This window comes from Oncorhynchus keta, chromosome 1, assembly GCF_023373465.1.
Source record: "Oncorhynchus keta strain PuntledgeMale-10-30-2019 chromosome 1, Oket_V2, whole genome shotgun sequence".
Classification (NCBI taxonomy): Eukaryota; Metazoa; Chordata; class Actinopteri; order Salmoniformes; family Salmonidae; genus Oncorhynchus; species Oncorhynchus keta.
Window position 1 is genome coordinate 37709289 of NC_068421.1, and position 15949 is coordinate 37725237.

Here is a 15949-nt window from a genome sequence, read left to right on the forward strand (position 1 = left end):
TTGCTTATAATAATTCACCCACTTATTTGGAATGAAATGCACCAAGAGACTCTAAAAAATGTATGGCTTTAAATTGCAGTCTTGACCATAATGTTGATAGCATGTTACTATTTTGATAGACAATAATAAGATGCCCTATTAATTATAATATTACAACAAATAACATCATACCATTATTATTATTAATATCATAATTATAAGTATTAATATTGTTATTATTATTACTACAGAAAGATGAATAGTAAAAGAGGGAGTATGTTGGGGATCAGTAGGGGGTTTAATAGAGAACAACGCGGCCTTTATGCAGTTTTAATCCTGCTTGTACACCCACCCCACCCCAGCCCCTTCCATCCCTTGAATTTCCTCACTCAGACGACATCGCCCAATTACTTCTGTGTTTTTAAAGCGGTGTAAAATGTACGAAATGTACTCTTCTGATGGCTATCAAGCTTTCCCTGACAGTGCAGCACTGTTATTCAACTCCTAAAGGTCCTCTTCGTCTCCTGGAAAATGACTTCAACAGAGTTGCTAGCTTGTCCTTTTGTCTTTAACAATTCAAAACGGACTATAACACACCAAACGTATATGCTACTCGGAAATGATGAGTGGCACATCTATTTAATTTAATGAATGAGTGTAACATTTTATGTTTTGGTTAAGTGGATTGGTAGGCTATGCAGTTACTCTACGTTTTAATTCAAAATTGTTATACCAAGAGAGAGAGAGGGAGAGAGAGAGAGAGAGAGAGAGAGAGAGGGAGGGAGGGGAGGGAGGGGTCAGAGTCTACTCGTCGCAAGAACTTCACTCTAATTAGCCAACTTCTTTCTTGGTTCGCTCAGTTCCACGTTCTCACCCCAGCTTATCGCCACTCACGGGAAGCACGACTCGATCCTCTTTGCTTCAACAGACAGGCTCTAGTTCAGTCCAGGGAACGCGATCTGACACCGGAAGAATAAGGAACCATACCTTCCCTTCTTGACGCCGAAGCGCACTTCGAAAGCGCACGTCTTGGATTGAAAGGTTCATCACAATTAGAACGGTGATCATACCACTGGCTAGTGTGTTTAATTGTTGGTTTCAGGCTACTTTGTAAGTGAAATTGAAAGAATACACCGGCACCACAATACCTATTGAATAGATGTGCTTTGAAAGAGCTTGATCAACAGGTGTGAAGGCAGCAGAACAAGGAGGCGCCCTGCACCTGCACTCTTTACCAGTGAGTAGAGTGGTACTACTGTAGCCTCAAAAGTTTGCAAAGTACTGCAAGAGGGTCAGAGACAAAGGAGGAAAACAAAAAGCCGATTGGCATTTATAAAGAAAAACAAGTGATAGAGAGAAAGAGAGAGGGAGGGACAGAGAGAGGAAGAGAGAAACCCGGACAACCCTTGGAGAATAGCAGAAGACCCGGCCCCCGGCCTGAGTGTAAGAGAGAGAGAGAGGGCGAGGGAGCGTTTTAAAGCCGGCACAGGCATGATGTCCTACATTAAGCAGCCTCATTACGCCGTGAACGGGTTAACTCTGTCTGGTCCTGGCATGGATCTACTACACTCTGCCGTCGGATACCCAAGTAAGTCATATTTGTAACTTTTTCATGTTTTAGAACTGTTTGTCTCAACAATTGCCTGAATTCCAAGCGGTACTGATAACATATCCACGAGCACCGAGTGCGTAAAAGGAACAGTGCACAACATCCCCATGATGTTGTTTACGTTCTTATTGTTAGACTTTTGACGGCGAATTGTGGATGATATATAGTCATACTACGGATACCATGTCTTATTCTTAGCTGATCACATGTTGAGGGTCATCACTCACATTGTTTCAAATGGAAATGCCTTCGTGCTCACATACAACAAACCATGTTTGTATTTTTAAAGATGTGGTCAACGTCCATAGTAACTTGTTTCAAGGGCTTGGGAGTAAAATGCCAGCTTTAAAATGAGATGACCTATATACTTCATGTGTAAGTGATAACAACTATTTGTATGAAGAAAAAAAATGCAGATGTTTTATTTTAGATTTTTGATTGACCCAGGGCCTTGCGTTGTGAACACCAGTCTAATTTACAAAGACCTGTAGTTCTAGATATTTTAGGTTCCTGTCAGTTGTGAAATCAAGGTTTATAGAGCTCTACCTTCATGTGAAAACATTCATGTTTTATCAAGAGACATTTCTTCCCTTTATCGAACATATTTGATTTAGTGTTTGTTTATGTTTTATAAAGCAACAGTGTTTAGCTGAATTCATGTATAATGTGAAGAGATAGGAGAAAAATGTAGAACACTCTAAACATTAAATAAAAAAAAACATTTGTAAGAAAGGGAAATATATATATATAGCCTAAATATAGGCTAGAGACATATGTTTATTTCCTATACCATTGGAAACAAAGCACCCATGGATATACAATATATGTTTTAATAGAACATCATATATACCTCAGTATAAGTAATTATTAGTAACATTATATTACACGAATATATACGAATTAAATTCTAAATGAGCCTAATGGAATTTAGACTATTATTTAACTTGGCAATTTGACAAAATCTTTACACCAAACAAGTGATTCACAGTTCGTTCTTCCGTTCTATTTTTCTCATGTTCCATTTGAAAGCATTCTGGCCAAGGGGGAAAAGGTTCACAAAACCAAATATATGATGAGTTAACGAAATATAATAAAAAATAACTTTTGTGTGTGTGTGTGTATTTTAGACATCCCCAGAAAGCAGCGTCGGGAAAGGACCACGTTTACGCGCGCGCAGTTAGACATCTTGGAGGCACTGTTTTCCAAAACGCGCTACCCCGACATCTTCATGAGGGAAGAAGTGGCCCTCAAGATCAACCTACCAGAGTCTCGTGTACAGGTAATAAACAGGATATATATACTTTCATGCATAAATGCCCACCAGAATTGGTCAAATGATCTTGCAAAAATGAAAGTGTGGGTCAAATGTCTATTTACAAATCTTCAGTGATTGTTTGGCCAGAATGGGAACTGAGTTGTCTGAGAACTCACCACATGCTCCTCCACAGGTATGGTTCAAGAACCGCCGTGCTAAATGCCGCCAGCAGGCACAGCAGAGCACAGGCCAGTCTAAACCTCGTCCACCCAAGAAGAAGGCCTCTCCAGCCCGGGAGGCCAACTCTGAGGCCAGTGTCAACACCAACGGGTCCTACAGTCCAGTACCCCCTCCCCTTGGCCCCGCCATCACCCCCAGCTCCAGCAGTGCCAACGCGACCGTGTCCATTTGGAGCCCTGCCTCCATCTCCCCGCTGCCAGACCCCCTGTCAGCCTCCACCACACCTTGCATGCAGCGCTCCTCTGCCTACCCCATGACCTACACCCAGGCCCCGGCCTACACCCAGAGCTACGCAGGCTCGTCCTCCTACTTCACTGGCCTGGACTGCAGCTCCTACCTGTCTCCCATGCACTCACAGCTCTCCGCCACCGGGGGCGCCCTCAGCCCCATCACCTCCATGGGCGGGCACCTCGGCCAGTCCCCTGCCTCTCTGTCTTCGCAGGGCTACACAGCCGCCTCGCTGGGCTTCGGGGCCGTCGACTGCCTGGACTACAAGGACCAAGCTGCCTCCTGGAAACTCAACTTCAACGCAGCTGACTGCCTGGACTACAAAGACCAGAACTCCTGGAAGTTCCAGGTCTTGTAGGTGGGAGGAGGTAAGGAAGGGACCAGCCAGGAGAAGCTCCCATTCCATTCAGTGTTAAAGACTTGGACACATAGATGGTCAACTAATCATTTCAGTCCACGAACTCAATGACTGAGAAAATGTCATTATTTTTTGTTTTATGGAAAGCAATGTGGAAGCAGATCCACTGATGTTGGGCTTTGTGATTTTTGGGAAGGTGACAAGAATCAATATTGTTAAATCAATGATATCCAATCAATACAGTATTATCAACGTGAGGATGCACAATCAATGGGACATTGAGGTAATAAAGTTAGTCATATAGAAGTGATGACAAACAAATCGACATGTAAGAAGATAATTGCGATACTAAAATTGAGAACTGATTTTAAAAAGGAATACATACCACACGATTGAAAGCAATACCTGTAGAATGAAATTAATTTGATGATTACATTTCGAAAAACAGCATAATTAACAAAGGTCCATTCTTGTATGCCATAATCAGGGTTTTGAGGACCAAATTAATAGAGATTTGCAATTTGAAGGCTGGATGAAGTATCAATTTGATGGAGAGAACAAACAATTGATAAAATAAAAAAAGGATATTAAATATTGGTTGCAATGAATCCCATTGGTCAGGTAGCTGATAGTCAACCCCAAGTTGATTTCTGAACAAGATCTATCACTCCTTTAGTGGTCTTGTTGTGCTTAATGGTAACCTAGAATTAGAAAGGAAAAGTGGAATTCCACCCCCAAGATGGGTGGGCTGGCCTTGACTTTAGACCAAATTGGATTCAGTGGTTATTTTTGTCATTACTTCAGGACAATTGAAGGTTGTGTCCATTGTAATGAAGAAAATGACTCTGCCTTGAATTTGATATTGAACAAACAGAGGGAGTTCCAGCAATAGGTGAAGACTGACTCCAATGGGGACAATGTTGTTTTCTTTTGACCTCTGTCATTTGTTTTATGGTTTATTTTTGTTATGAAGCTGCTTTTCATATTTGGTGAATTGAAAGATCCTGGAGCCAAACAGACAGACACACAGGCAGACACACAGACAGACACACAGACAGACACACAGACGTGCATGGGTTTCTCAATAAGCAAGAGGGGATGGGTAAAGCAAGGATAACCTTTGGTACTGTCAAGAAGAGATCATAGGCTATTGTTGTATCCTTTTACCCAGTAGCTTTGAAGGGAGGGGACCTTCGGCAGACAGTGTGTTAGAGTGAAGTGGGGTAAAGGGGTAAAGGAGGGGGGCTGGGTTAGGGTGATAGGGTTAGCAACAAACCTCTTGTCTTTGAGCACCAATCGTGGAATGAATCACATCTGGGCACAAGGCATTCTGGGATATGCAAGGATGACAAATGTGCAGCCTTTGCGTTTCTATCCAACTGTGTTTGTTGGGCGGATGGGGGGCTTTGACGATTACTTCACCAGTACTTAAATACTAAATTTCCCCTTAATGACTAAACTAACCCTGTTGCCGAATATACTGTTACAATGAGATATTTGCAGGAGAGAAGACTCAACAGTAGAAAGGGAAGGGTCTGGCCATGACTGCGCTACCCTTGCACAGAAAGCACAGACCATCTCTCAGTTGTTACCTGTAAAGAAGCGAGGGGTACCATTTTGTGTTGATGTATCGTTTCATCTTTTTGTATTAGAGTTTAACATATTATGTTTCTTTAAATTTGTGAGTCCTTTGAAGTAAAATTGTGGTAATTTGTTTGAAGTTAATATTATCATTATTACTATAATTATTATTATTATTAATTCTAAAGCTATTATGAATATTGCTATTATTCAGTTTATGTCGTTCTTTTTGTAAATATTAAACTTCACTTGAAAATGCAATCACGTCTGGTACCAACAATGTGTTACACAGACACACCACGCAAATTTCTAGAAGACTGGCAATTTTAATTGTAATTTTTTTTCTGTTTTCTGGTCTCTTCTTTTCTGAACAACGTTTTTCAAACTCAGGGGTTTATCCAATAAAGTTAGTGGTGAGAGCATACAACGCTCTGTATACTTCCTGATCATCCACATTCATTATTTGCATTCTAATCTATGCTTTTTTTCTGACACGAATGACTCCCCCTCTTTAGTATTAGTATATTGGACATATCTCCTGTGTGTTTGCCCACCCCCCACTTCTACATGGGATAGCTATTGAGTTTTAAGACATTAAACAACTGAAGAAAACCTATGTGGTCATTGTGTTTTGTGCTCACGTTCCAGTGCCCTGAGCCTCACAACAGCCTAAAAGACTGTGGTTGATGGATACAGTACCACTAGCAGGAGTAGTATAACTGTATTATCCAAGAGAAAAATTGCTTTGCAGCTACGAAAATAACATTTAATCAAAGACCAGTATAGTCAAAGATTATCCCTACACAATCATTACATCTAGTTCATGGGCTGAAAAACTCATTCACCACAGATCAAATCAAATATGCAACATTCCTCTTTTAAAACTGCTATATAAATGCTTGCATAATAACCACGTGCATAAAAATGGGCCCCAACAAAGTAATAAGACAATCCTATCAGCGTGCAAATGAACAGCAGCAGTCCAACCTCATTGGACACTTTAGCGGCACTCATCAAACCAATAAGAATGAAGCAACTGGTATTATGCTGTTAAGATCGCATGGCTCTCCTAGATCCCTTTCCCACATGTGTTATCCTGTTGTATCCCCGTATCCCTGCAAAGAGAGCAGGAAGTAAAGTATCTATCGTACATACACAGAGTGGGATTGAAAAGTGACGTCCGGGGACACTACTCTAATCCATGCAAACGTTTGAGAGGGGAGATGTTGAGAGGAGAAAGGACAGAGTGGATGCAAGTTATGAAGATTAGAAGTAGGCCTAAGTCTGCGGGGGCCCATTGATTAACCTCCTAAAAACAGAGAGAGGTCGGGATTTGGATGGCTAACATATATTTCCATGTGTTTTATTAGTAAGTCAGCTATACCAGTGTTCTGAAAAGTGCACTGGACAGGTTGTAAAAAGACCAATGTATGTAACAAACAAAAAACCATCTGGGACCATATTCACAAAGCGTCTCAGAGCAGGAGTGCTGATCTAGGATCAGGGTCCTTCCTGTCCATATAATCTTATTCATTATTATCCAAAAGACCAAACCAATCCTAGATGAGCCTAAATAAAACTTTGCATAACCATCTAGAAGACTAATTCTGTACCTGTTCTATGAGTCAATTGTGATATTTGTTGATTTGTATAAAAAAAAATACTTCCGCACTATCAACTGAGTACGGCATTGACATATTTGGGTCAAAGTTTGTTTTAGGGCTGTAATGGCACAGCATCTCTGTTCGGATCTTTGCATTTCAACATGATGTCCACAGAGAGAGTTACAAAGATTATATAATCTATGTAACTCCCTTTTATTTTTTTTAAGGAACTCAGGTGCAATTTCAAAATAGGGTAGTGCATCATCAGTTTTCTTCTTCTCATGTCAGTCATTGTATACCTTACAGAGCTATTTATAACTTGTCAGAAATGTCCAGATCAACTAGCCCATGTCAGCTAACATTTTTTCGCCCATAGATATTGTTGTAATGTTAAAGTCACTCAAATATCATATGAACGCACATAAGACATGGCAATATGTGTAGAATTGCAGAAAATTAGTTTTAAAATGGCAAACATTTCTCTGCACCCCATGGCAAAATGTGTAGAATTGCAGAAAATAAGCTAAAAACCTGCAAAATGTTCTCTCTCACAGTTTGTGTCATGTGAACAGTGCTCAAATAACAAGAGGGAGTATTTTGTGTCACGAACCGTGCTTATTCCCATAGAAATAGACATGGCACATGGGCGGGAGGAGGGGAGGGGGGATGTTCCCTTAGTGATAGAAGGGGGGCCTGAGTGAAACATCTTTGGAAACCCCTGACATAGATGGTAAGGATACCCAAAAGGATAGGAGATATCTAGTCAGTTGCACAACTGAGTGCATCCTCTGATTCAGAGAGGTACGCTGCCTTAATCGACATCATCAGGGCCCAGTGAGCAGTTGTTGTTGGGGGTTAACTGTTAACTTCAGCTACTGGTCCAATGCTCTTAACCGCTAGGTTACCTGCCGCCCGTATTCATTATAGTCAGGGAGCGGAGAGACGAACGGTAGAGAGAGAGAGACAAAAAGGAGGGAGGGGAATAGAGAGAGGGATAAAGAGATATGAGAAATGAGAGACGAGGCAGGAGAGGAAAGCGAGATGAGAAGTAAGGAGATGGATAAGAGATGCGAAAGAGGAGTAGAGCGATGGAGGAAACAGACGAGAGGACCAGAACCTCCCCCATGGTAATCCCTGGGAGCAGCATATGGACTAGTAAAGCACAGAGACAGAGTGGGACAGAGCAGGAGACAGATACACTTGGGACTTAAAAATATGATTCATTTCTTTGCCTCTAATCCCTGGCAAACAAGCTGGCCACCAGGCTGTTCTGTAAATACTGTAATCATCCTGCGGCCAGGCCGGCGGCCCTACGAGACGTAGCCAGCCCTACAGTCCAATTTCTTCTTAATCGATTCCTAATCTCAACAACCCAACAACTCACCCCCCAGTCCACCCCAACATTCTGCACGAAGGGGGTGGGTGGTTTGTAAGGAGTAAAAGCAAATGAAAAATAAATCACATTTCCCAATTCTGTTCTGTCTAAGGCATAGTTTCACAGTGATGAATTGGCGTCAGTGATGAATTGAGTTGGGGGGACCATTGTTTGTGAGAACATGATGGCATGTAGGACGCTTGGGTTCTCTGGCTTTGGGTTCTAGACTACTCTCTGTGATAGGTTGGATGGAACTAGAAAGTGTGGGCGCAGGGATGGTGGTGGAGGGGTGTGTGTGTGGGGGGGTAAAGGTAAATAAAAATGTCCCAATAATGCTCTGCTCTGCTCAGAGGCGTAGTTTCACAGAGGTAAATTGGTGTCACATAAGAGTTGGGAGGGAGGAACATTGTTTGTGAGAACGCGGTGGCATGCTTGTGTTCTTTTGATTCAAGACTGGGTTCCAGGCAGAGCGTTCTTGACTGCTCTCAGGGATAGGTTGAATGGTTCTTTATCTACAACCGTTTATCATTTATTGTTTGGTGAGACAACTGAGAGGTTATGTGAACAGAAAGGAGCCAATCAAAGGATACTGGATACCACATGCTTTGTTTGTAAATAAAAGCTGATTAAAAGTCCATTCCAATTCTATAGGTGCAACATTTGAAAGGAGGAAAATCCAATGAATTTGTTCATCTCATGAAAGTGAAGTTTTAATCATTTTTTTCCCCCTACAAAATAAAGTCCAAAATAAGACTTAAAAGAGGAAGAAGACAGACACTGAGAGAGAAAGTTACATTTTGTAGATAAGAGAAGATGGAGAAAATTTGGCTGCCTTTGTTTTAAATAGCATCTGTGATAATTTACAATCCCCAAAAGCCTGTATTCTCTATGACATAAAGCCTAATCCTAATATGCTATTGGTTGTAAATTTACATCTAAATATGACCAACAATAACACATAGCTTATGTCTATCCCTGTCAAGCTTTATACGCCATTCACTGTATTTCTCTTCAATCAACCAAATGACATCACAGATGCCCATTTGACTCTTTAAATGGTGTCTAATTCTGATATTGGTTGTTTGATATGACAAGGCTGAAAATCTCTTTTTACTAATAAAACTGCAGTATGAATGTAATCATATTCTATCATTATCACTGTAATTACTGTTCATTCCATCATATTGCAGATTGAGTGCCTCTTTTTACATTGTGAAGATACACTTTAATGTTCGATTTCGCTGTACGATTTTAATTAGCTATCTTCTTTTTTCCCATTTCCCCTCCCTCTTGTTTTTGTTTCTTTGTTAGAACTTCTATTTTACGACGTGAAGCCCGTTGTTACTTGTATTAAGAAGTCCTACACTAAGAAAGTTATTATTGTTATTTTAGGGAAAATGTTCTGTGATGATTACTGTCATGATTCATTTAAGATAGAATTGCAACAGGAATGACCTCACTCCATAATTTGTTTAAAGGATAAATACAGTATGCTCAATTAAAATTCATGTAGTAATAAGATCAGTATTATGGTTAGGCCTCTCACTGGATCAACACTTGACTGACAATCATGTTATATACTTTTACTAAGTCAATACGGGGGCTTAAAGTTCAACACCTAGTTATAATCGAGAGTAAAAGTCAGAGTCCGGATCCAAGATTATTGTTAATGTCTTGGACTGAGATTATTGTCCGGATTAGATTAGTTTATGAGAGACGTCTGATTTTGGCGTAGTCAGGGTTGGAGGAGGGAGGGAAAGAAGGTAGGTCAGCCTTACAATTAGGGTTAAATTGAAGTAGAACTAACTAGGGGATTGTGGTTCCTTCTCTGACTTGGAGAGAATACTCAAACAGGAGCACCAGGCCAACCTGTTCCGATGTCTGCCAATAAACATGTCCACTATCATCCTTAGTCCCCCTCTCCTGTCCTGTCGCCCTGTCCTGGCCCCCTGGCCTGTGTCCAAGTGTCCACATGTCCACACTTCTTCTCACCTCTCCTTGCACTTTGTTATTTTTACTGATCTAATTTAGAGAATGTCCCAATCCTCTTAGTGTTTTGCCCCTTCAGCGCTTCGCTAAGTGAATTAGACAGGATTACAGTCTCTCTCTCTCTCTTCTTCCTCCTATCTCTCTCTCTCTCTTGTCTATGGTGTCGCTGTCTCTCCAGCCTTTCTTCCTCTCCATCTCCATGTTCTTCTCTTCTCTTGACATCGTTCTCTCTGCTGGCAGGATTACTGTCCTTCTCTCTCCAGATGACAAATTGGTTCCAACATTACCCATGACAGCTGCCCTCGAAGCCCAGTGCATCCTGGGAAAAAGGATATTTAATGAAATTTTGACCTGTAGTACATAAATGAGGGAAGAGAACGAGGCCTACATATTGGAACAAGAGTGGAATACAAATTCATTTGGGACAAAAACATGAAGAAAACTAGAACACCTAAAAATTACAGTAAAATTCTTTCCATCACTATCATGTTTTCATACAGTATAGTGTTTTCTGGGTCATCATGGCACGGCTGGCCATGGGCGACTTCTTCCAGTAGCCATTCCCAGTCCTGCCAGGCCCTGCTGTGCCAGTCTCTCACAGACTAATATGGAGAGTCTGGCTCAGAGGAATTCACTGGGTTATAGTAACAAGTCCTAGTCCGTTTAGGATTTCTATCTCACCTAAATGATATGTTTGACAACATACTGCAGATAGGGACTTCTGTTATAAACCTGTCTGTTGTTATAGATTTAGACTTGCCAGCAGCATACCACCCTGCATACCACTGTTGGCTTGCTTCTGAAGCTAAGCAGGGTTGGTCCTGGTCAGTTCCTGGATGGGAGACCAGCTGCTGCTGGAAGTGGTGTTGGAGGACCAGTAGGAGGCACTCTTTCCTCTGGTCTAAAGAAATATCCCAGTGCTCTGTGTAGGGTGCCGTCTTTTGGATGGGACGTTAAACGGGTGTCCTGACTCTCTGAGGTCATTAAAGATCCCATGGCACCTATCGTAAGAGTAGAGGTGTTAACCCCGGTGTCCTGGCTAAATTCCCAATCTGGCCACCTAATAATCCCCAGTTTACAATTGGCTCATACATCCCCCTCCTCTCCCCTGTAACTATTCCCCAGGTTGTTGCTGCAAATGAGAACGTGTTCTCAGTCAATTTATCTGGTAAAATAACGGATAAATAAAAGACTGCTGTTATGAACCTGTCTGTTGTTATAGATTTAGACTGATGTTATGAACCTGTCTGTTGTTACAGATTTAGACTGCTGTTATGAACCCGTCTGTTGTTATAGATTTAGACTGCTGTTATGAACCCGTCTGTTGTTATAGATTTAGACTGCTGTTATGAACCCGTCTGTTGTTATAGATTTAGACTGCTGTTATGAACCCGTCTGTTGTTATAGATTTAGACTGCTGTTATGAACCCGTCTGTTGTTATAGATTTAGACTGCTGTTATGAACCCGTCTGTTGTTATAGATTTAGACTGCTGTTATGAACCTGTCTGTTGTTACAGATTTAGACTGCTGTTATGAAACCGTCTGTTGTTATAGATTTAGACTGCTGTTATGAACCCGTCTGTTGTTATAGCTTTAGACTGCTGTTATGAACCCGTCTGTTGTTATAGATTTAGACTGCTGTTATGAAACCGTCTGTTGTTATAGATTTAGACTGCTGTTATGAACCCGTCTGTTGTTACAGGTTTAGACTGCTGTTATGAACCTGTCTGTTGTTATAGATTTAGACTGCTGTTATGAACCCGTCTGTTGTTATAGATTTAGACTGCTGTTATGAACCCGTCTGTTGTTATAGATTTAGACTGCTGTTATGAACCCGTCTGTTGTTATAGATCTAGACTGCTGTTATGAACCCGTCTGTTGTTATAGATTTAGACTGCTGTTATGAACCCGTCTGTTGTTATAGATTTAGACTGCTGTTATGAACCCGTCTGTTGTTATAGATTTAGACTGCTGTTATGAACCCGTCTGTTGTTATAGATTTAGACTGCTGTTATGAACCTGTCTGTTGTTACAGATTTAGACTGCTGTTATGAACCCGTCTGTTGTTATAGATTTAGACTGCTGTTATGAACCTGTCTGTTGTTATAGATTTAGACTGCTGTTATGAACCTGTCTGTTGTTATAGATTTAGACTGCTGTTATGAACCTGTCTGTTGTTATAGATTTAGACTGCTGTTATGAACCTGTCTGTTGTTACAGATTTAGACTGCTGTTATGAAACCGTCTGTTGTTATAGATTTAGACTGCTGTTATGAACCCGTCTGTTGTTACAGGTTTAGACTGCTGTTATGAACCTGTCTGTTGTTATAGATTTAGACTGCTGTAATGAACCCGTCTGTTGTTATAGATTTAGACTGCTGTTATGAACCTGTCTGTTGTTATAGATTTAGACTGCTGTTATGAACCTGTCTGTTGTTATAGATTTAGACTGCTGTTATGAACCCGTCTGTTGTTATAGATTTAGACTGCTGTTATGAACCCGTCTGTTGTTATAGATTTAGACTGCTGTTATGAACCCGTCTGTTGTTATAGATTTAGACTGCTGTTATGAACCTGTCTGTTGTTATAGATTTAGACTGCTGTTATGAACCTGTCTGTTGTTATAGATTTAGACTGCTGTTATGAAACCTGTCTGTTGTTATAGATTTAGACTGCTGTTATGAACCCGTCTGTTGTTATAGATTTAGACTGCTGTTATGAACCTGTCTGTTGTTATAGATTTAGACTGCTGTTATGAACCCGTCTGTTGTTATAGATTTTGACTGCTGTTATGAACCCGTCTGTTGTTATAGATTTAGACTGCTGTTATGAACCCTGTCTGTTGTTATAGATTTAGACTGCTGTTATGAACCCGTCTGTTGTTATAGATTTAGACTGCTGTTATGAACCCGTCTGTTGTTATAGATTTAGACTGCTGTTATGAAACCGTCTGTTGTTATAGATTTAGACTGCTGTTATGAACCTGTCTGTTGTTATAGATTTAGACTGCTGTTATGAACCCGTCTGTTGTTATAGATTTAGACTGCTGTTATGAACCGTCTGTTGTTATAGATTTAGACTGCTGTTATGAACCTGTCTGTTGTTACAGGTTTAGACTGCTGTTATGAACCTGTCTGTTGTTATAGATTTAGACTGCTGTTATGAACCTGTCTGTTGTTATAGATTTAGACTGCTGTTATGAACCCGTCTGTTGTTATAGATTTAGACTGCTGTTATGAACCTGTCTGTTGTTACAGATTTAGACTGCTGTTATGAACCCGTCTGTTGTTATAGATTTAGACTGCTTTTATGAACCTGTCTGTTGTTATAGATTTAGACTGCTGTTATGAACCTGTCTGTTGTTATAGATTTAGACTGCTGTTATGAACCTGTCTGTTGTTACAGATTTAGACTGCTGTTATGAACCCGTCTGTTGTTATAGATTTAGACTGCTGTTATGAACCTGTTTGTTGTTATAGATTTAGACTGCTGTTATGAACCTGTCTGTTGTTATAGATTTAGACTGCTGTTATGAACCTGTCTGTTGTTACAGATTTAGACTGCTGTTATGAACCTGTCTGTTGTTATAGATTTAGACTGCTGTTATGAACCTGTCTGTTGTTATAGATTTAGACTGCTGTTATGAACCTGTCTGTTGTTATAGATTTAGACTGCTGTTATGAACCTGTCTGTTGTTATAGATTTAGACTGCTGTTATGAACCTGTCTGTTGTTATAGATTTAGACTGCTGTTATGAACCCGTCTGTTGTTATAGATTTAGACTGCTGTTATGAACCTGTCTGTTGTTATAGATTTAGACTGCTGTTATGAACCTGTCTGTTGTTATAGATTTAGACTGCTGTTATGAACCTGTCTGTTGTTATAGATTTAGACTGCTGTTATGAACCCGTCTGTTGTTATAGATTTAGACTGCTGTTATGAACCTGTTTGTTGTTACAGATTTAGACTGCTGTTTTGAACCTGTCTGTTGTTATAGATTTAGACTGCTGTTATGAACCTGTCTGTTGTTACAGATTTAGACTGCTGTTATGAACCTGTCTGTTGTTACAGGTTTAGACTGCTGTTATGAACCTGTCTGTTGTTATAGATTTAGACTGCTGTTATGAACCTGTCTGTTGTTATAGATTTAGACTGCTGTTATGAACCCGTCTGTTGTTATAGATTTAGACTGCTGTTATGAACCTGTCTGTTGTTACAGATTTAGACTGCTGTTATGAACCTGTCTGTTGTTATAGATTTAGACTGCTTTTATGAACCTGTCTGTTGTTATAGATTTAGACTGCTGTTATGAACCTGTCTGTTACAGTTATAGAATTTAGACTGCTGTTATGAACCTGTCTGTTGTTATAGATTTAGACTGCTGTTATGAACCTGTCTGTTGTTATAGATTTAGACTGCTGTTATGAACCTGTCTGTTGTTATAGATTTAGACTGCTGTTATGAACCTGTCTGTTGTTATAGATTTAGACTGCTGTTATGAACCTGTCTGTTGTTATAGATTTAGACTGCTGTTATGAACCTGTCTGTTGTTATAGATTTAGACTGCTGTCATGAACCTGTCTGTTGTTATAGATTTAGACTGCTGTTATGAACCTGTCTGTTGTTATAGATTTAGACTGCTGTTATGAACCTGTCTTTGTTATAGATTTAGACTGCTGTTATGAACCTGTCTTTGTGATAGATTTAGACTGCTGTTATGAACCTGTCTGTTGTTATAGATTTAGACTGCTTTTATGAACCTGTGGCTTTTTGTTATCTCCCAATGCATTTTGATATGGTATGTACAAGGGAATGCTGTTAAGAAGCTGCTACCACTGACTGTTATCATCACCGACCATCAATAACAAGTCTCCAGACGTAATCTCCTGAGAGATTGGGGGAGGAATAGAGAGGGAGGGGAGAGAACAGTGCAACAAGCAGGCGGAGGGGACTGCCCACATGGCTTGATACACACAACGTTATACAATGAATACATGAGAGAGTGGTCAACAGAGGAACAGAACAGACAAGTAGAGACACAGTGGAGTGATCTCCAAAACAGTCAACCAATCATTTCACTGTGACCCCATTCCTGTGGGTCACATATCCTTCCTCCTCACTTATGTAGAAGACCATTATCTGTTATTATCTATCCTCTGATAACAAATTATTGTTAGAACTCTAACAGAGGTCCATGACCACACACAAACTGCACTTTAACCAAAGTATGGACATGGAATTTAAGATGCTTTCTTTGTACAACCCCCCTTTTTTACATTAAGCACTCTACTGTACACGGACTCTTATTTCTCTCCCCTTTTCCCCTCTTTCTTCTTAATGCCACTCTCTCTCGCTCTGTACCCTCTGAACCCCCCTTCCTCCCACCACTTCTCCCTCACTTTCAGTAATTCCACCGCTCTCCCAGCATCCTAATCCAGAGCTGACCTCAATCCAGTGATGTAATGGGTCATGTGATGCTGGCGTGGGGAACAGGGGAGGTAAAGTGGGGAAACATGTCTTAATCTGTGCTGCCGGGACGTGGTGACTAATCACAGGCGGCGAGGGGGGTTGTGGGGGGGTGTACGTATTTCCATTAAGTTTCAAAATATCAGAGTGGACCATTTGGAATTTCAAGTCAACATGTTTATTCATGATGACTCCAATGATTCCATGAGACTCGATGTGTCTGTTTCTGCTGATTATTGATAACACGTGTCAGGGTTAGACAAA

General features: G+C 40.5%; 1 protein-coding gene across 1 annotated transcript; it reads left to right on the plus strand.

The window, feature by feature from the left end:
- The first annotated feature begins 812 nt into the window (after positions 1-812).
- Positions 813-5067, plus strand: LOC118395217 (homeobox protein otx5-like). Its single transcript, XM_035788969.2, has 3 exons — positions 813-1567; positions 2716-2867; positions 3037-5067. Exons 1-3 carry the CDS (start codon positions 1471-1473, stop codon positions 3667-3669), a joined length of 882 nt encoding a protein of 293 aa, XP_035644862.1. The 5' UTR covers positions 813-1470; the 3' UTR covers positions 3670-5067.
- The last annotated feature ends 10882 nt before the right edge of the window (positions 5068-15949 follow it).

What these genes read in the sequence shown, in the direction of transcription:
- LOC118395217 (XM_035788969.2), top strand. Translation starts at nt 1,471, where the DNA reads ATGATGTCCTACATTAAGCAGCCTCATTACGCCGTGAACGGGTTAACT. An exon ending in CTCTGCCGTCGGATACCCAA is followed by an intron (nt 1,568 to 2,715) that starts GTAAGTCATATT and finishes TGTGTATTTTAG; the next exon opens with ACATCCCCAGAAAGCAGCGT. An exon ending in TACCAGAGTCTCGTGTACAG is followed by an intron (nt 2,868 to 3,036) that starts GTAATAAACAGG and finishes GCTCCTCCACAG; the next exon opens with GTATGGTTCAAGAACCGCCG.